Genomic DNA, 22396 nt, shown 5'->3' with positions numbered 1-22396 from the left:
AATAAACATCTTAATGGGTTAGAAAGATGTTTTAGATAAGAAAAACCAAACTTATTATTGAGAATGACCTATGATAGTTTAAAAACAACTTTAGATGAAAGCTAATAACCAACCATGAACACATTGGACCAAAAAGACAAACATACAAACAGAGGCATGATTGCTTTCTCTGTTTTTTTTTTTTTTAAATTTTAAATTTATTCTGATGCACTTTTTTTTGGGATTTTAAATTTTTTGGGATGCATTTATTTACATAAAGGAATAAAATCGAAAATTTGTATCTATATATCATGTCAGCAAATCTTTTACCTAAAAACTTTTATGAAATATAAAATGGAATGAAGTTAAATATAAAAAAAAAAAATACTTTAAATGAGTATTGTAACTAGATATGCAAATTAAAAATAGTCTTCTATATTTTTAGTAGTAAAATTATATAGTAAAAATAAAAATAAAAATATATTTGATAGATGTAGTCAATGACAATTCATTTTTGTAAATATTTAGATTTGATAGGTGTACTCTTTATTAAATGTTACGACACTTGGTTGCATATAAGATTATTTTTTATTTTTTTTCATGATGATGATGATGATGGTTAATGTCTACTAAGACCAAACTTTGGTCTATTGGAAACGAATTATTTAGTTTGATTTAATATTTTATTCCTATGCTCAAAAAGCTTGGAAAGAAACCTCTCAAGCTCACTATAATTTTCACATCATAAAAGACTAGAAATATCAGTGTTGCAACAAAAATAATGAAACTGAGATTTATTTTCAAAATATTTATTTTTTCCAAAACTTTATAAGATTTATTTAGAAATTTCAAAATTACTTAAAAAACCAAACATTTTACTTAAAAATAAAAACAAAAACAATATAAAAAAACATATTTAAGTTTTTCAAAACTTTAATAAACTACGTATTTAATTTTTTCAAAACTTTAATAAATTATTAAAAAACCAATTATATATATATATTTTAACAAAAACAACCTTTAACAAAAACAATATAACGTGTTCAAGAAAAAACACACCGAAGTTCCAAAACATTAGATATAAAGAACCACATAATTTTAAAAAGTAGTTCGTTTATGAAATTAGTTATTACCTTCGATACTCGTTAATTTAATAATTGATCACAAGGTTTAAAATCCGGTCACTCTATATGCTGAAAATGGCCGCTGTAAGTAAACACCCTCTAGCGTTGAAAACCGTTCCATCGAACCAAGTTTAAGAACTTCGGGCATCTCGTTTGCGTGCTTGGGGGCATGGTAATATTTTTTACCCTTGTTAGTGAAAAACATGAGCTGAGGTAGTCGAGAAAAAGCAGAGATAAGGCGGAAGCAGAGGCCTACCCATATAATTCTGTGGCAAATGGCAAGGTCAATGGCCATGGCATTGTTTCCACGCACACCTTGCCTGTCCTCTTCGCCTTCTCGTCTCTGCTTCTTCAAGTAACCATTTCACTTCCCTTCTCATTTTATTTTATTTTTCATTTCACAGCAGATTTTTATTCCTTTTTCTTAAATGGAAATCTCGAGCATTAATCGATTCTGACCTCTCTAAACAGCAGTTTTCGCCAGGGCGGAACAAATTATTTGCATGCCAGATGTAATCGGCTCGACTCCGCGTATATTCTAGCTGGAAAGCCTCGTTGTTACTCTGGTTCTGTTGAAGATTCAACAATTTCTTCTTCCTCTTCATCATCTGCAAATGCCATTCCCGTCAAGTAAGTTTTGAGATTTCGTGTTGTTATATTCCTTTAAATTTCGCCTAACTTAATGCAATTGCATTGTGGGAAGCAGCCCCATTGTAGCTGAATAAACATGAAGCTTATCTAGGTTAGCAACGCCTTTGCTCTTAGCAAGTGTGAAAATTAGATTGATTAATAAGTATTTTTTTGAACGTTGGCACACTAGTCTAGGTTTATTTTGAAGCATTCTAGTGTGACTCCCGTGGGTTTAATTCTTAAATCATTTTGTGATTGCCACATTGGTGTTAGGTTTCAAGTCCACATCGCTATATAACATTCCTCAAAGTATAATACACTTGCCATAGTTTATTGTTTTAGATTTACTTAAGGGCTATAAATTTCATAGGATAAAGTGAGAACTTAAAATACCTATCCTGTATATCATCCAGTAGACCTGAGAAAAAGACTATGGCCGAGAACACACAAATGCTCTAATTTGTTGCCAAATATTGTAATATGAAAGTCTTTGCTAGGTTTGAAGCATGTTGATTTGGATTTTTGTGACAATTGTGTTTATGGAAAACATAAGAGTGTCAGATTTATCAGAGTTGGGAAGGAAAAGAAGAGTGAAAAATTAGAGCTTATGCGTACAAATGTATGGAGTCTTGCATCATCTCTCGATGGCTCTCACTATTATGTTATTTTTATTGATGATGTAACTAGGAAAACCTGAATTTATTGTATTTGAAATAAATTTGATGTATTTGATACTTTCAAGAAATGGAAAGCTTTGGTTGAGAATGAGACATGAAAGAAGTTGAAGTTTCTCAGATCAGACAATGGAGGTGAATACTGCAACAAAGAGTTTGATAACTATTGTTTAGAGCATGGAATTCACAGAGAGAAGATAGTTTCAGGAACACCATAGGAAAATGGTGTGTTAGAAAGGATGAACATGAGAATCATGGAGCGTGCAAGGTGCATGAGATTGCATGCAGGATTGCCCTTACAATTTTGGGGAGATGCTGTAGATACTGTTGTTTATCTAATAAACAGAGGCCCTTAAAGTTCCTTGGATGGTGGTATTTCAAAGGAGGCATGGATAGGTAAAAAGATAAACTACTCATTTTTAAAGACTTTCGGTTTCGAAGCCTTTGTCCACATCAATAAAGAAAATAGAACAAAGCTTGAGGCAAAATCAAATAAATGTACCTTTATTAGATATGGTGTAAATGATTTTGGTTGTCGTTTATATGATTATGAAAGTCACAAAATCATTAGGAGCAAAGATGGCATATTCAATGAAAATGTCTTGTATAAGGATCAGATGTAGGGAAAGAAACAGGAAAAGGAAAACAAAGAATGCACAATGCTTGATGAGATCACAGAAAAATAAAGGTGCCTGAAAATCAGAATGATCAACAACCACAACAACAACAACAACCACAACAACAACAACAACCACAACAGCAATAGACACGTCAAACACCAGGAATTGGTGTTAGAAGATCTACTAGGATAAGTAGACCCCTTGAACGATACTCTCCTTCATTATATTATGTATTGTTGACTGATTCTGGTGAACCGGAAAGATATGAAGAAGCAATGCAGGTAGAAACCAGGAAGAAGTGGGAGCAAACCATGGAAGAAGAGATAGACTCCTTGATGTAGAACCAAACTTGGGACTTAGTCAAGTTGCTTGCTGGTAAAACAACATTGCAGAATAAATGGGTTTACAGGTTGAAAGAAGAAGATGGAGGTAAACATTGGTATAAGGCTAGACGTGCAGTGAAGGGATTTGCACAAAAGAAAGGTATAGACTTTGATGAAATTTTTTCTCCTGTTGTTAAAATGACTTCAATCAAAACTATTTTAAGTCTAGTGGCAGCAGAAGATTTGCATATTGAGCAGTTAGATGTAAAGATAAACTTTCTCCATGGGGATTTGGAGGAAGAAATATATATGCAGCAACCACAAGGGTATGAGGTCAAAGGGAAGGAGAAATTAGTGTGCAAATTGAAGAAGAGCTTGTATGGCTTAAAACAGGTTCCAAGGCAGTGGTATCTAAAATTTGACAGGTTTATGTCTGAACAAGGTTATAGGTCACTTCGACCATTGTGTTTATTTTAAAAGGCAAAATGATGGCAGCTATATTATATTGCTATTGTATGTAGATGAGATGCTTATTGTAGGGTCTAACATGCAGGAAATAAATGTGCTTAAAGGAAAATTGGCAAATTCATTTGCAATGAAGGATTTGGGTGCTGCAAAACAAATCCTTGGTATGAGAATAACTAGAGACAAGAAAAATCACAAATTAAAATTGTTTCAGAGTGAGCAGATAGAAAAAGTGTTGGAAAAATTTAAATGCAGAATGCAAAACCAGTCAGTACACCTTTGACTAGCCACTTCAAGCTATGTAAGGGGATGTGTCCCAAGACCTAGGAAGAGATGTATTATATGTGTAAAGTTCCAAACACATCAGCTGTTGGAAGCTTAATGTATGCAATGGTCTACACAAGACTTGATATTGCACATGCAGTGGGAGTTGTAAGCAGGTAGATGAACAATCCGGGAAAAGAGCATTGGATGGCAGTGAAGTGTATTATGAGGTATTTGAAAGGTACCACAAATCAAACATTATGTTTTGGAGGTTCAAACATTGCTCTATAGGGATATGTTGATGTAGATATTGTAGGTGACAAAGATATCAGGAGGATCACCATAGGGTATGTGTTTACTGTAGGTGGAACAACTGTTAGTTGGTTTTCAAAATTGCAAAACGTTGTTGCACTTTCAACAACGAAAACAGAGTATGTTGCTGCTATAGAGGCTAGTAAAGAAATGATTTGGTTACAAAGGTTTATGGATGAGTTGGGCAAGAAATAGGATGAATAGGTTATATAGTGATAGCTAGAGTGCCATTCATCTTGCAAAGAATTCAACCTTTAATTTTAAGACTAAACATATACAACTCAGGGATCATTTCATACGGTTAGTTTTGGATGATGGACAGTTGAAGCTGGAAAAGATACACACTAGCCAGAATCTTGTAGATATGTTGACAAAGGTTGTAACTAGGGAGAAATTGAGCTTTTGCTCAGTTTCAATTGGCCTTCAAGAATGATGATGAAGATGAAAAACAACCAGGTCCAATGTGGAAGCATTTTCTAGCAAGTGAAGCAACGATGGAGTTGATATAATCAGTCTCCAAGTGGGAGATTGTTGGATGTGGAGCTTGATTATCTTCTTGATTCATAGCTTTTGTTTCAATTGCATTTGGATCCCAATCCCCAACGGGGGGGGTGTGGGGGGACTTCCCCCCTACTATTGCTGCCTGGGGGGTTCAAGGGGGCGACTGCATGTTTGGAGACCCTCCCTGGCAGCTAAAAATAGATGAAAATTTTCCTTGTAAATTATTGTAATTTCGTAGTCAATCAGTGTCGCTCATTAGGCAGATGATCTGATGGTAGAAGTTATGTTTAATTTAGGGTGTTTTTCCCTCGAAGGCAACCCCTTAGTTCATATGAGGAAATTGTATTGTAGATGTGTATTATTATTCTGAGTGAAAAAGAGAGAGGAGACTGTGTGAGAGCGAAGAGGAAATTACAACGAATCTGCTGTAGGTTGTATGTTTTCATTTTGCTAGATAATATAAAAGGAAGGACTGACTGTTTCTCCATGGACATAGCCCAAATTGGGTGAACGACGTATAGCTGTGTCTCTCTTGTTCTATGCATCGCTGTATTTGTGTTTCCGCAATATTTTGTGTATTTCATTGCTCCGTCAATTAATTTTTAAGATTCCAATATGAAAATATAATAATTTTCCTGCCTGTCCGAGGCTTGAAACCTCTGCCTAATAGCTGACCTGTTTCCTCCTATATGCACTTGAGGCTCTGATTTTCCAGCACAAAACCTTCAGAAATAATCTCTTATTTCCTAGCGTTGGTTGAGCTCCTATTACATAGGGATTCCCCCTATTTCTATGCGCACTCCAAAGAGAAATTGCCCTCCTCAATAACTTACACAAGGAAAACTTGGCTCGTTCCTCCACAAGCTATCTTGCTCACAAACTCGTGCTCAAGAATTGATTGATCAATTGTGTGCCTTCGATCTCCTTGTAAGCTTTTTGATTAGGCTGTTGTTAGTGAGTTTTCTAAATTAGGAGTTGAACTGAAGCTTTTCTAGTTAACAAAAGTCAACACACTTAGTTAATTGGTCCTAAAATTTAGGAGGGTAACTCCACTTAAGTTTTTAGTTCCCAATTTAACTCACACTAGAAGACAAATAACTCATCATCCACAAACTTGCACTAGTCGAACTACTTCTTGAACTTGTCCTCATCACTGGAACACATATATGACTTAGAAGATCTCCAAATCGATTCTTTGAATCAAGGCACAGATCAAGGAACCCATTCCTTCGCTACTTTTCAACATTCCCTCTATTAGTTTTTGTAGCATCGGAGGTATTATAGTCTCAAAACTTTGTGGAGAGGCTAAAACATAGGAGTTCTCCAAAACCCAGAAATCGTTTCTTGAAATTCCTCTTAGAGATGGCTCAATTAAATTAATTGACCATAATTAAAAATTTCCTAAGTCTAACTTAGGAAAAATGGTTAATTAATAAGAATTAATTGAGCAAGATGAGAATCATCTAGAAACTCATGGATTCACAAGGAAATGATCTCATCCCTTGATTAAGTTTTAATCTTGGCCGTTGGAGTCCCAATTGGAGATTATAGGAAGAGGTTGATGGGTAGATGGAGAAACACACTTGGAGAGGGAGTTCCTTGGGCAGTTCGATTTTTCCAGAGAGTAGCAGCATTCTGCCGGAAGAGTTCGAGCCAGAGAAGGGACACAAAGATAAAGAGGGGCAGGGACAGTGAGTCCGGAGGAAGATTTTCCAGTTCCGAATATTAGCTTGCAGAGAGGCAGAGATAGCCATAGGAGGTTGCGCAAAGCCTCAAGTGAGGTAATTCGATCTTGTTGGAGAGAAATTCGTTTTTGGTTCCAGAGGCCAGGAAGATTTTCCAGAGTGCCAGAGAGACATTTTCCCAGTCAGCAGTAGATAGGACGACTTGAGAAGCAACTACTCCAGGCAAGTGCGTTTGGTAGGCTGTGCAGAGGTGACGTAGTGCTTGCATAGGCCAGTTTGGACGACTCACATGGAGCTGGCAGTTGGAGCCTGGATTGCTTGTGGGGTGAGAAAATTTCCTCACTACATTTTTGCCAGTATTTTCTCTGTAGGATTGCTAGTTTTCGACAACCAGTTGTACTCAGAACTTTCTCACCGCTGCTTAATAATAAAAACCCTCAGCTGCTACTCCGAATTTCTCACATTGGGTTTTTCTAGGGAATTTTGTCCAAAAACAACGGTGTTATATTTTTGTGTGTGTCCCAGTGTTTCTTAGTTTCCAACGCTTTTATTTTCCGCATAATTTATTTGTGAAGATTGCATTGTGATTAATTCGTTGTTGCTGTAGCAATAAATTGTATAATTAATTTACAATTAGAAGAATTAATTTTAGTTGTTGCAATAGTTTGTAATTTTCACAGGGTATTAGAGTGAGTTTGACGGACAAGGAAATTCAGAAGCAGAAGAAGAAAATTCATTGTTCAGAGGGAGCAGTAGGACGGATTTTCTGGGGCTGCGCAGTGCTTAGCCAGGTAGTGCGAATTGCTCGGTAGTTCAATTTTTCAGTGCCGGGTAGTTCTAGATCATTCACGCCTTGACAAAATTAATTCTGATTACTTAACCATATTCCCTAAGTTTAGACTTAGGAAATATTTAAACGCTGGTTAATAATCTAATTAAGTCATTTCTAGGCGGAATTTCCAGAAACGATTTCTGGGTTTTGGAGATCTCATGTATTTTAGCCTCTCCACAAAATTTTAAGGCTAGAACACATCCGATGCTACAAAAACTAACACGTTTTACATCCAGAAGTCAAGTGCTGGAGGTAAGCCTTACCTCTACTGAAGATGACATCATATCCTTTATCCTCAAGGATAGCTACTAAAACCAAGTTCTTCTTCAACCCTGGAACATAGAGAACATCTTTGAGATGAAGAGTACCCCGACTCCCTATCAAAGCTGACAATACCAATTCCCTCGGTAGTATACTTGCCATTATCTCCAAGCTCGATATTCACCTACATGTCTTTCTCATCCAACTAGCTGACATACCCTCGATTTCCAGTCATATGGAAAGAGGCTCCTGAATCAATGTACCACGTACTACTCCCTACCGAGCTTGCCAAACAAGCTATCAATGAGAAGTCCTTCTCAAACTGAGAGGCAAACTCATCCACCTCAGCTGATGCAACTACATGCTCCTTATTTGACCCCTTCTTCTGATTAGGACACGTGGAAGCATAGTGTCCAAAAGTATGACAATGGAAGCATTTGATCTTACTTAGATCTGTCTTCTTCTTGTCACCCTTTTGACTATTTTCGCTCTTCCCTTTTCCTTTCTTGCCTTTGACTTTACCTGCAAGAGCAAGATTCTCCTCCTCCTTCTCGACCTTGGAAACCTTGCCACTGCTGCTAGAATTCTCAACTAGCATGAGCTTAGCTCCTCCTGGATGAAGTCACTCCACAGGCATTCCCAATCCGACAACTTATTTTGTCCAGTAATACTATGAACAAAAGTATGCCAATCTTTGGTAAACCCATTCAGAGCCACACACACTAGCTTTGTGTCTATAGGCTTCTCCAACAAATGCTAGCTCATCACAGACTCCCTGAACTCTAGTGAGATAGGAAGTGGCACTCTCACCCTTATGCATCTTGATTGTCCTCAGCTTCTCTTGGAGGACCATCTTCCGGTTCTCTGAAGAGTTCTGGTAGAGCTTGACTAAGGCATCCCACATATCCTTAGTTGTATTTTTACCTGCAACATGAGGAACTATATGATTACGAAGTCCATCCATGATCATTCTCTTGGCATTGGCCATCTCTCTTTGGAAGAGCCTCAACTCGTGTGGATCTGATGGTTCTGCAATACCTTTCTCAACAAATTCTTTTAGCCCAAACTCGTCCAACAACAACAATATGCGGACCTTCCAAACACCAAAATTTGAAGAGCCATCCAATCTATCCTTCTCTCTCAACCCTAATCCTGTGTGAGTTGTCATCTTGCAAACTTGAAGACTATGTGCTGATCTATCTCTGTTCACTACTCTGATACCATGTAGAATTTCCACGAAATTCTAATTTGCTAGTACGAACAATTTGAAAAATGATTTTTTCTTTTCACACAATCACAAAATTTCTCTAGCAAATAACAATGGAATAGAAACAAAAATAGTTGCACAAACTCTCACAATAAAAAACATAATTTTTCTAGGGAAACCAACAGGGAAAACTATCGCTTGTTTCAGAATTTTATTAAGGAAAATTGAGCAACAAATCTGATACACATACAAGCTGGTTCCAATCTACAAATACAATATTTTTCTTGCCTATTGCCTAAAACCTCTGCCTGATACTTGATCTGCTTCCCCCTCCTATACACACTAGAGGCTCAGATTTCCCAACACAAAACCTTAGGAAATAATCTCCTATTTCTTAGCGCTAGCTGAGCTCTTATTAAATACAGATTTCCTCTATTTCTATGCACACTCCAAAGAGAAATTTCCCTCCTCAATATTTCACACTAGGAACACTTGGCTTGTTCCTCCACAAACTCTCTTGCCCACAAACTTGCGCACAAGATTTGATTGATCAATTGTGTGCCTTCGATCTCCTTATAAGCTTTTCGATTAGGCTATTGTTAGTGAGTTTTTTAAATTAGGGGTTGAACTGGAGCTTTTCTAGTTAACAAAAGTCAACACACTTAGTTAACTAGATCCTCTTAAAATTTAGGTGGCTATCTCCACTTAAGCTTTCAGTTCCCAATTTAACTCACACTAGAGGACATATAACTCATCCTCCAAAAACTCACACTAGTCAAACTGCTTCTTGAACTCGTCCTCATCGCTGGAACTCGTACATGACTAAGAAGATCTCCAAATCGATTTCTTGAATCAAGACACAGATCAAGGAATAGATTCCTTTGCTACTTTTCAACAGTTTCTATGGCAAACTTGCAGGCAAACATTTGTGGATTTAAATGTTGTCAGGATCAGAGGCATTTTATGTAAATTCAAACCCAAGGAGGTGTGAAAATAACAACATCCTCTAATGAAATTTGAGGCATAGCTCAAGGAAATGATAACACAACTAGTCAAGGCCAAATTGTTGAAAGTCCTTAAGATACTGTTCATTAGTTGCATGCTTCTGTAACACTTGTAGGCTACTAGCTATCTTCCATAAATATTGGTAAGGATGATACATTTTTTCTATACTGCCTACAATATCCGAAGTCTCAATTAGCTTTGATAGATTTTACAGTAATTTCAAATTGGTTTTGCTGCATCTTGAGAAGAGGTAATTGAGTTGGTGTATAATTTGTAAATCTTTTAAGGGCCGACCCCAGTTATTTGGTTTAGATTATTTGCTTGAGGAACCGCTGCGGGAAGGCATAGAAGAATCATTGCACTAATCAAGAAAAGTGATGGAGTGCACAAATGTAAGTTTGGAGATAAAATTTGAGGCTTATATGTACATGGACAATGAGGAAAAATGCTAACTTGGCTGACCTTTGTTGAGGAAATGTTGAATATTTAAATAGGAGATATTTGGAAGGGCTGACCTACAATACTTAGCCAATCATTTTTTGAACCTTTGGTTTAATATGATGAAGAAGCACCTTTGGATTGTTTATTTCACTGGGATAGTTGCATCCATTTATTAAGGGAAATGTTGGAGTTTGATGAAGGAGACTTATTAATGGTGAGTGATCATCTAAAAGCCCTATGATCCCACATTAAACCGTGGAAGTCCACATGACCAATATTGGAGGTTGAATGCCACTTTGGAAGTCTATGTCCACACATGGAAAAGATGAGATTTCTCTTGTACAATTTATGGAGAAGTTTTTCCAATGTTGAAGGGCCTTTGGAGGCTGGATGCTGCACTGAAACACCCTTACATTCCTCATTTTTGGTAATTGGTCACTTTTTGAGGGCTTGTGGCCTTTTGCTTTGTACATGTGGCCGAAATTCCCCTCAAATTATGTAATTCAGATTAATTAAGTAAATAATATGGCCTTTTGACCCTCCATAGGCTAGAATAGGGGCACCTCTTCTATAAGTAGAGGAAGTTGAGCACCTCCTCTATAAATAGAGGTGTAGTTCCTCCCATTCTTTCATGGTTGGTTTGGGGGAGAAGTCCCTTAACAAGTCTGAAATTTCACAATTTTAGCTTTTTATAATTTGGCTATGGATGGATGAGTTGCATGACCTCTTGGAGAGGTTTTGTTGATGTGGATTTGACTAGTTTCCTAGGACGAATATTGATGAAACTTGGATGAATGGATGATAATCTAAGTGGACTTTCTTTGTCTTGTTTATGGGTGATGGCAATTAAGTATTAAGAAGATGTTAGCTTTCTAATACCCAACTGCTAATTTAATAAGAATTCTGAGATGAAGAAAATGAAAAACTGAACTCCAAACTCTTTTACTAAATATGCTGAGTATTCTAACAAATAAAAGCAGCGGGAAATAAAATCACGAAGACAAGCACACAATAGACAATACACCAGAATTTACCCAGGAAACCCCAAGTTTGGAAAACTTGCCAACTTGTGTGTCTTACTAATATTTTGCTCATAAAAAATCTCAGAAAATTGATTACAAATATTGGGAAAAATTCCCCTTCAATTCGTTGTTCCTCAACAAACTGTTCTATGCCTCTATAACTAACTCGGCCTTTGCATATGCAGTAGTATGAATTCGTACATGCTATTTGGCCCTCTTGTGCAAGTTGACTTAGCCTTGGTAAGTGAGCACGTTGCTAAAGAAATCACTGAGGCTATTAGGCCTCTGTCTCTATGCCCTAGCACACTGCTCTGGAACCTTTTTTTGCTGAGCTAAAACACAAAAGTCTTTAGTGCTGTAACAACCCTGGTGAAGATTTCATGTAATAAAAGTTAATAAATGCAAAATAAGACCACGGTTAAGGGACACTTATTCCAAGTTGAATGTTGGGCAAAGATACCCTAGTGGGCATCACTGGATGTGTGTTTTGGCTAAGGAAAATTGGAAAAGGCTAAGGCAAAGGCATTAAAAGGCAAACAGACATTTTTGACACATTTAGTAATAAAAATAAAGGAAAGTAGGAGAAAAGGAAGGTAAAAGGTCATAGGTTGCATGTGAGGAGGAAATTGAAGGAAAATAATGGAAAATGAAGAAATTAGAGGCCTCATTAATAAAAAGGCTTCTGAGGATCAGTGGACAAGATTTTGCAAACCTTTTGTCAGTTCAAGTTTGGAGCTCTCTCATTATTCTCTTTCTCTCTCTCTCACACTTGGTCACTTAGAGTTTTCTTGGAGCACTCTAGTTTTGGATCAAGGAAGGAAAAACAAGCAAAGGGAAAGGAAAGAAATCAAGGATCAAGGAAGAAGAGCAAGATCAAGAAGCTTCAGCTGAAATACTTGTAGGTAACCTTTTGCATGTGTGATTTCCTAGCTGGTTTGGACATGCATGGCTTTGCATGTTGGTGTATGGTTCTCTTGCTGTCAGTGGCATGGTTTTGCCGAGTTATGACAGTGGTTTTCAGCCTAGCCTTGCCTTTTTCCGGATGCCATGGTGTTGGGATGTTTATTTCGGTTTTGAGCTTTGGTTTGCCGGATGGATTTCGGAATCCAGGGCAGAGGCGGTCTTAAGGTTTATTCCCAAAGGCCTAAAAATCCCTTGACTAGTTTTGGCAGGATACACGGTAAAGTTTGAGGGAGAAGTCTCGGTTTAGGGCCTAGTGGTCCGAGTTTGGACTGTGGTAAAGCCTGAGAGACTGGTTACATTTTAGGGCCTAGTGATCCGGGATTGGATTGCGATAAAGCCTGAGAGACAAGGAGACGAAAAATTCCTCAAGGATAGTGATGGATTCCGGATGGCATTCCAAGTTTGGTTCGGTTGTGATCAGAGCACTGGTTTTTGTGTGATCATGGTTTGGTGAGGGTGGAGGTGGTTTAACCTCTGGATTCCCTTGGTTGTTTGTGGATTGGTTGTTCTATGAGATCCCACATTCATGCTTGGAATATGGCACGGGGGTGACTGGCTGAAAGAGAGATTTGGTTCAACCATGTCTTATGGTTGGATGGTACGTGGAAGTCCCGAACTTGGTCGGATTTGCCTATGATTAATAAAAGCTAAGTTCTCTTACTTTTGTACTTGTTTATATGTGGATTTAATGGCTGTCATATCTCTGATATTTATATGGTTTAATGCTGGTTATAAGCATGGTTATGTGACTGGTTCATGTCATGGTTATTTCATGTATTTACTTGTAATTGTTAAATGGATGGATGCAAGACCTAATTGATGATATAATAGTCCAATGGAGAAGGAGGTGATCCTTCTGGTTATGTTTCATAAGTTCTTTTAGTCATTTATGCTTTGTCTTGTATCCTAGACCTGTAGGTTGCATTGATGCCAAGTGTTTGACAGAATGTCAGTCCTGGTTGGGGATGCTCAGGCCTAGTCCTGAGGTTGATTTTTTATTTATCAACATTGTTATCATGTCTTTGATGGATTCTAAAGGTTGTAGCAAGTTCTGGGCAGAGGCCGAGATTTTGGGCTAGAAAAGTGGCTCAAATCTCGGGGTCGCTAGCACAGGTCTGCTGAGAAAAGTCCACAGTTCCTGGCACAGGTCTGCTGAGAAAAGTCCATAGTCCCTGGCACATAGGCCTATGAGAGCGAGTTTGAGTTGTTGGTTGCTGTCTTACCTATAGCATGAGAGCGACTTTGGGTTAAGAGGCTTAAAACATCAGTGGGACCCAGGGACAGGATGTCTGAGTGGCTGACATGTCTCCTTGGGGTGTAATTGCTGATGTGGATGGGTTTGTTTGATGAGTTCCGTCGATTCTATTTCCTTAAGGTCACCAAGGAGATTGAATCCCTTATAGTTTCCTCTCTCATCACATGTTTGCCCGACTGGTTGGCTGCTTGAGTGGACCAAGGAGGAGGGGGTGTTCCATGTGTGTAATGATGATAGCCAAGTCTGCGCCCTTCTTTTTTTATAAGATCAAACTGGCCCTTTAACTCAAGTCGAACTAGCCCACTAACTCATGTCATTAACTCAAGTCGAACTGCTGAGATCGATTTACTTTTGACTATAGAAAAATTAGGATTTTCCTAAGTCAAAATTAAGTGAAACTATAACTGCGCCTTAGCTTCACTTATGGGTTACATTGCCAAATTTAGCACACTTCTAAATTTAGCATAACCCTTCCATCTCTAACTTCAATTAACACTCCCTCTTAGAGAGGAAGGTGTTTGTACTACACCCAATTTATCTCTGAAGTAGATGAATCTGCCTCTTGCCAATGCCTTGGTCAAGATATCTGTTGTCTGCTCCTTTGTAGGTACGTACTGAAGTCTGACTTTACCCCTCTAAACACAATCTCTGATATGGTGGTACCTGATCTTGATGTGCTTGGAGCAATCATGAAACACTGTATTTTCAGAGAGCTTGATGCAACTTTGATTATCACAGTTTAGGACGGTGGGCTGCTACCTCTGATTGAGCAACATGACAAGTAGCTTCCTCAACCAAATAGCCTTGCAAGCTGCCAAGCTGGAAGCCATGTACACGACCTTGACTAAGCTCAGTGCCATTGATCTCTGCTTCTTGCTAAACCAAGAAACAACTACTGATCCAACACTGAAAGCACAACTTTAAGTGCTCTTTCTGTCTGCTAAACCCCCTGCTCAATCTGCATCCGTGAATCCTTGAAGACTCACTAAATCAACTTGCCTGTACAACAACACATAGTCTGCTGTGCCCCTGAGATACCTCAAGGCGCGCTTGGCAACAACCCAATGCACTCTGGTTGGCTCAATCATAAATTGGCTCAACTGTTTAACTGCAAATCAAATATTTGGTCCTGTGTGCACAAGATATATCAACGGCCGAATGAGCTGCTTGTATAGAGTGGCATCCATTCGCTCACCTTTGGTAGTGTCCACCTTCCTCCTGTTTATAACTAGTGGCTTGGTCATGGGCTTGCAATCTTGAATGTGGAACCTCTTGAGAATCTCCTGCATGTACTCGCCTTGTCCCAAGAATATCTCTCCATCACTTGCCATACCTCCAACCCCAGGAAATAGTGCATCAACCATATATCTGTCATCTCAAACTCTTTTGCAAGATCACTCTTGCAGTCACGGATGAGCTCCTCGTCCCTTGCCAATATCAAATCATCAACATGTAACACAAGAATGAGAGGCTGGCCCTCAACCATAATATAGTATAGGTTAGGGACAACTTCACTCTTGGTGAAGCCCAATCCAAGAAGGTAGCTGTCTATCCGAGCATACCATGCCCCGGTGCTTGCTTGAGCCCATAAAGAGCTCTCTTCAGCTTGCACACGTGTGTCTATGCTGAAAGTCTCAAACCCCTAAGGATGCTCAACATATATCTCTTCCTCAACTACTTTGTTATGTATGGCGGTCTTCATGTCCATTTGGTGGATCTTCCACCCCATCTATGCTGCAATCGCCAAAATAGTCCTAATGGATGAATATCGGGCCATTGGTGCAAACATCTCATCATAGTATATCCCTTCCATTTGAGAGAACCCATTGGCCATAAATCTAGTCTTACACTTCTCCACACTCCCATTAGTTGCATGCTTAATCTTGTACACCCCTCGTGAACCAACCATTGACTTGCCAACTGGTATTGGTACAATCTCCCATACATCATTTTGCATGATAGAGGAATATTCCTCCACCATTGCATCTTGCCATACTTGCTGAGAGGCTGCCTCCTTATAACAAGAAGGTTCTGAGTCTATCACGTCAATCATAAGTGCCATGTACACGGTATATCTGTACAACTATTTACTCTCTCTGAATGTGGAACTTGGAACTTCAACTCTCTCCCAAGCCCCCCTAATCAACTGGTCCTCCCACCTAGCTCGTCCTCTCCTTGCACTGGGAGTCACTGGCTGAGTGGGCCCCTTTAGCTCTACTCTTTCCTCCTATTACTCCGCCTTCTCCTCAACTGCGTGCTGGTCGACCTGCCTAACAACTAGCTTTGATGAAGCCTGAGAAATTGGCTAAGCCTCCTGCTTGGGAACCTACTACTCCTCTTGTGGTGCACCCTGCTCAATAGGTCTCAAACCTCGTATGCCCATGTGGTTAGGTTCCATGATCAAGGGCGAGAGTGATGTGGTTTCTAAGTCGTTGATCTCCCTGTAGAGTTTGACCTGATTAAAGGACAAGCAAGCAACTTCAATTTTTGTGCCAAGAAAGAAAGAAAACCAATGAAAGATGAGAGAAGAAGAGCTAGAGTTAAGGAGAAAGAGAAAAGGTCAAAAGAGAGAACATCTGCCACACGTGCAAAATTACAGGGAGTTGCAAGGGCCAAAAATCATAAGTTTGACCAGATTCGAAAAGGCTTTGATTATCGTTGACTTTGACTTGTTGGAAGAGTTTGGAAGGAGGGCTGACATGGGTCTTGTGGGAGGTCTTGGTCTTGGATTTTGGGTCTTGGATTTCTCACTTTGATCTAACTATATAAGAAGAGAATAGTTGACTGGGTTTTCCCCCTTGTGGGGTTTTGCCCTGGCTTGGAGCCTATATCTTGTGTTCATTGTCTTCTTGTGATCTTTATGTTTATGTTTTGGTAATTGTTTGATGAAGAGAACATAATAAAAGTAATAAAGAAGCTCACATACCCTAATTGGTTGCTCTAATGATTTCTCAACATGATATCAGAGCTAAGGTGAGGAGATGGCAACTTGAAGATCACTCTTGTTGGCTCATCTGAAGACATTTACTTTGGAGGACATCATTTGCTAAGGGCATAAGGAAGAAGACTCAAAGGAAGACTACTACATCATCTATTCATCTCTCTCTCTCTATCATTGAAGGCTCTTGGTTACTCATCTTCACTTTAGAAGAAAATCATCATCTTACGAATATCTCTTTCTCCTGGAAGCTCTTTGATCATCACTCATTTTGGAAGACATCTCTATAGAAGTCATCACTCAAGAAGCTTCAAGATTCTTGGAAGCATCATCGTTCACCTTTGAAGCTGTTTGAAGACATTATTGTGCCAATCATTCTAGGAGTCACCATTCAAGGATATCTTTGAAAACTCTTGGGATCATCAAAATCTTTGGAAGCATCTAGAAGACATTGTCATCAAGCAGGTCAATCTTTTGACAAGTAAGTACTATATTATCTCTATGTCTCAATCTTCAAATCAAATGACTTCATTTTGTAAGGAAGGCAACAAAGTCAATCGGTCATAAACTTTCAAGCAGGGAAAAAGAGAATTGATTTGGTGCTTATAGAAAATGAAGTCATGGATCACATTCTAGGCAAGGTTATAGAACTAGAGAAGGATAAGACTTAAGAATTGGCCAAGTACAATAAAGGAGAAGTTAGGGCACAAAGGATTCTCATTGAATCCATCAAGGATCATCTCATCCCCTTTGTTTTAGATTTGGGCACATCTAAGGCAATCTATGAAAAGTTGGTAAAACTATATGCAGTTAGTACCACAGGTAGAAAATATATTTGAGGAATCGAATTTACAAAACAAGGTTATTGAAAGATGAAGACTTGGCCTCATATCTTATAAAATTTCACAATTGAAGGATCAACTCTAAGGGCTTGGAGAAGTTATTTCCGATTCTGAATTAACTACTTGTATACTCAATGATTTACCTTCAGAATGGAGTAGTTTTGTGACAAGCAGATTGAAGGCAAAGGGTTCAAGAAAGGATGCTCCAAATTTCGATGAGCTATGGGCTTTGTGTATTCTAGAAGAAACAAGATTGAAGGCAAAGGATGACACCGAACCCAACAATGAAAAATCTCAAGCTTTTGCTGCTAGATTGAAGAATAAGAATGGAAAGTTTGGAAGATTTGAACCTCGTGGAAAGTACAACAATGACAACAACAATCAACCATTTGGAAGACAAGATATGTCCAAAGTACAATGCTTTGGGTGTGTTGTCGCACAGATTGTCACGACAACGCTCAGACCGGGGCTGTCACCCTGATCCCCGATCTCTCCGTTTAAGCCTGTCTCCCGCGGCTAAGGGGGGTAGTCCCTGTAGGGAAATGGATGACCAACTGTAAACCAGTTGGGTTGGGAGACACGAAAGGAAACCAGCGCTAAATAAATTTTATTAAATTAACAGACCAGTGCCTTATAGGGTTAACGTTTAAATGATTACTTACTGAATGTTGTAAAAATGTAAACCATGTACAACAATCATTTACCATCAAATAACTTGAACGATGCAAGATATCCAGTATAATCACAATGTTTTAACGATGATCTAGCAATTTAAAACTTCGAAAAATAAAGCTCGATACACAACCACGAAATTTTAAACGCTAATCAGATATTACATTCATGATCATTTAAGCATGTCAAATCACATAAGAGATGATAAACATTAATCCCACATCAAAATTTTAGCCTCAGCAGGAGAAAATAAAACGTGATAAAACCTTGAGCCAAGATCGAATCTGGCAAAATATATAAAAAAAATGATTTTATGATTTTTCAAAGAAAATTAAAAAAAACTAAATAAAAAATCCAAACCAAATAAATCTAAAACTAAACTAAACTTTAATTCAAAATTTAAATATTAAACTAATCTAAATATAAATAAGAAAAATCAAAACTAAAATAAACTAAAGATTAAATCCTAATTAAATGAAAGAGAAATTTTAAAATAACGAGACTAATAAAATTCTAAACTGCATTCAAAATAAAAATAAAATCTAAACTAAATTTAAATCTAAATCTAAAGTCTAAAAAAGGAAATTTTTATATTTTATATATATTTATATATATATATATATATATATTTTTAAAATGTGATTTTAAAACAAAAACTACAAATAAAAATAAAACTAAATTCTAAAAAAAACTAACCATTAGACTCTAAAAAAAAAAACCTAAACTAAACCATACGCTAGACTAGAATAAACCTCAGAACAATTCTAAATCTAAATTAAAAAAATAAACGTATGTGTTCCACCTCAAACTTTATCTCCACGCATAAAACGAAAATGCTTCTGCTCCAACGCACAGGCTTGAAGGCCTTGATGGCGGACAGGGTGAAGAAACGCTGCCGACAAAGGAGTTTATGGATGCGTTTTTTTTTGCAGGTTGCGCAGGTGACAATGGCAGCAAGAAAGAACCGGACGCACTGGTAACGGTATAAAGCCTCAATGGTTTCTGCGTGGATCCAGTGCAGGCCCACGGATGTTCTGGCGGCGGCAGCGTGAAAGGCCTCACGCAGGTTTGCAGGTGGTTCGATGGACAGCAGAACGTTGGTGGAATGAATGAAGTATGGCGGAGATCCTTGCGTATGGTGTATTGCTGGCCCGTATTGTTTGATCACTGTGTACGTTTGCAGGTGCGCGCGGCTCCACAAATTAGCTGTGTGAGAAATGAGTATAGGCTGCGTGCGGAGGACAAGCAAGTTATTTTGCAGGTATTGGAAACCAGAGAAGATCAAGCAACGAGCAAAGAAAACCGTAGGATAAACTGTGTGAAGGGATGGCGTGAAAAAAAAAAGAGAAATACGCAGTGATTAGCGTGGACAGTGTTTGGAGGCAGCGTGGGTATGCTAGGCGTTGAAAAAATGGACGCAAGAGAGAGGAGCTGGGGGATGGCAGCAGTAGAACAAGTAGGAGACAGTTGAATTGAGCAGCGCAGGTAGGCTGGATCCGCAAATGAGAATGCAGTTGAGGGAGGAAAAAGAACTGCAAGCCAAGGAGCTGAAACGAGGGGAAAGCGCAGGTAGCCCGGATAGGCAGCGATTGGGAGCACCACGTGAGGAGGGCAAGGGAAAAGGTGCTTTGCTGCTGATTGCAGGTTTGCTGAAAGATTCGGCACGTTTGTAGAACAGCAACTCAGAAAACCTTGAAGAAGCTTTAAATAAAATTTTTTAAGTTTTGCCTGCTTCAGATTTAATTGATGAAACCCCAAAAATTTCTCAATTACCAGCACCTGTAACCTGCAGAAGAAAGGAAAACCCTAATAAAATCTGTGTATAAAACAAAATTTAAACCCTAGATCAGCTAAACAATTTACAGCTTTTGACTCTTTAACAACCACATTTATCAATAATAATCAGTAGTATTTTCAGAATATCAGATTTACTATGAAAAACTTCAGAAAATCTCTCATGCAAATTCAGAAAAATAAACTAAATGATAAACCCAGGATCAAAACTAGTTGGGCTCTGCAAGAAAATGCTTGCGGGAGTTGGCTGGTTCAGCCGAGAACTTCCCCAAACGCCCACTGATCTTCTTCGATAAGGGTTTCCTGCACAGCTTACTTCAACCATCAATAAAGAGAGAAAAATAATACTAGATCTCAAAAAGCAATGGAGATACCTGCCATTACTTCAGAAAACCTAATACCATTCAAACCCTAGCAAGTGAACAAGATACCTGTGCTCAACAATACTCTATAATAAGCTGTTACTAATGGCTGAAAATCAAAATATGCAGAAAATAAAATAGCTCACAGCACTTCCAGAGAGTAACACCAGCAAGATTTTAACCCCAAAGTCTTTCTTTATTAGCACCAAAAAAGTTTACAAGAGAGCTTCTTCAGCACAAGACTCCAAGATTGAATGATCTCAAATGACCCCTAGCACCCTATTTAAAGGAAAAGATCCCAACAGCTAGTTCAAGTGATCCATGCCAAAATGATCTTGACCGTCGATGAGGATCAAGATATCTCTTGATCTCATCCGTCGAATTTTTAATGTATTAAAAAATTGAAATTCTGCATTTATTTTCTCAAAATATTATTATTTTATTATTTTTAGGTTTTTTACTTTTTTTTTTTTAATTTATTATTATTATTATTATTTATTTATTTATTATATATATATTTTTAAATTTATTTTTTAAATGGATCCTGGAACTTAGCTTTTGGGAAAATTACCTAGGACCTAGGACTTAAGACTTATGAGGGGATTAAAACATTTCTTAACCCTCAAGACACTTTACATCATGACTTTTACAACTTTACATCCCAAGGGGGAAACCCATTTGACATAGACCCTCATAAACCACCCAGTTCTGCGACTCAACTACAATCTAGCAGATTAAAACACTAGGATTCTCCTAAGATTCTAATGACAAAATCCATCCCGGCTTTGGGGTTAGGCTGAAGGAAAACTCTGCCGATCATGGATCGGTGAGACGAAAAACCTTCCGGAACGTAGATTATCACTTAGAAAATTAGGTCCACCTAGGCAATTTACAGACTTGACTCATATCTGCTAATATTATTTACAATTTATACATGCAGACTGGGTTTACAACATAAATTGATCAAGCTGTCGATGACTGTAGAATGGCACGGGCATGTCGATCAAGCGCTACCCTTTTTTGCAAAGAAAAGGGGGGTGTACTGCTATGGGCAGTTGACCGGTAGTGGTCAACATCTGGCTCTACTTGGGGACACGTTGCTGCACTGTAGGAATGTGAGAATCCAGAATCTGCATCCATGCAACACACAACAGAAATAAGTAGCGTCCATTCAAAAATCATCATATAACATTTAAGCACATAAAAGATAGAAGCTCTTTAACTATGAAAAGTAAATCTAATCTAAAACAGAAATGAAATGCTGAAATAACAAGGAGTAGGGTTAGAAATACAATGCAAAGGATGCCCTATGGCATCAGATATCATCTTTGAAGAACAACTTGAGCATTTGGCCATTCGCTGGTAGATCAAGTGGTTCGCCATCCAGTCTGCTCAAGTGGAATGAGTTTGGTCCAGCTACGTCTCGAATGATATACGGTCCCAGCCACAGACTGTCAAACTTCTTATGTTTTCTCGGTTTCTCATTCTTGCGGTCCCAAAGCAATACCATATCTCCCACCTGCAAAGATCTAGATCCGGAAAATTTATCAAAGCTTTTCTTAATGTTAGATTGATTTTTACATATGTCTTCAAAAGCTGTCCTACGAGCTTCATCTAACTCCACAATCTGATCTATTCTATTCTAAACAACATCTTTATTAGTAGAAAAATTCTGGAGGAGCTGATAAGCTGGCAATTTGAGGTGCACAGGTAAAGTTACATCCAAGACATAAACTAATTCAAAGGGAGATTTACTAGTAGCTTTCTTCTTAGTGATCCTATCTGCCCATAAAGCATACCTGATTTTGCTGTCCCATGATCTCTTATTATCTCCTACTATCTTCTTGATAATGGTTATGAGATTCTTGTTACTTGATTCAGCCAGACCATTACCTTGAGGATAGTAATTTGACGAATGAGATAAGACAATGCCATACTTGAAACAAAAAGATGAAAACTCTAAAGAACTAAAAGATTTGGCATTGTCAGTAGTGATCTTAGCGGGGACACCAAATCTAGTAATGATGTTATTTTCAATGAAATCCATAATAACCTTTTCAGTGGCATTCTTAGCAGGAATGGCTTCAACCCATTTAGTAAAATAATCCGCAGCAGTCAAAATCCATGAGTAGCCATTGCTAGAATTTTCATGGAACTTCCCTATGAAGTCCAGACCCCAATGCTGAAAAGGTGCCTCTACAATGACAGGTTGTAGAGGCAGGGCA

At 38.2% G+C, this 22396-nt stretch overlaps 1 protein-coding gene across 6 annotated transcripts in view; it reads left to right on the top strand.

The window, feature by feature from the left end:
* Nucleotides 1-1173: 1173 nt before the first annotated feature.
* LOC149197301 (tryptophan--tRNA ligase, chloroplastic/mitochondrial-like) overlaps nucleotides 1174-22396 on the top strand; it is a 381325-nt gene continuing 360102 nt past the window's right edge. For 4 of the 6 annotated variants that reach the window (XM_089405816.1, XM_089405814.1, XM_089405815.1 and 1 more), the window contains exons 1-2: nucleotides 1177-1458; nucleotides 1575-1733. In XM_089405816.1, coding sequence (XP_089261942.1) covers nucleotides 1379-1458; nucleotides 1575-1733 — 239 coding nt within the window. In that variant the 5' untranslated portion in view covers nucleotides 1177-1378. Of the gene's footprint in view, nucleotides 1459-1574; nucleotides 1734-22396 lie in introns of all 6 variants that reach the window. The other 2 variants (XM_089405817.1, XM_089405813.1) reach the window with 2 other exon arrangements.

The sequence above is a fragment of the Pinus tabuliformis genome, chromosome 2_2 (assembly GCF_031772625.1).
Source record: "Pinus tabuliformis cultivar Carrire ecotype Pingquan chromosome 2_2, CPIR1, whole genome shotgun sequence".
In the NCBI taxonomy this organism is placed as follows: Eukaryota; Viridiplantae; Streptophyta; class Pinopsida; order Pinales; family Pinaceae; genus Pinus; species Pinus tabuliformis.
The sequence above is the reverse complement of the archived record's forward strand: the minus strand, read 5'-3'. Positions and strand labels throughout refer to the sequence as shown.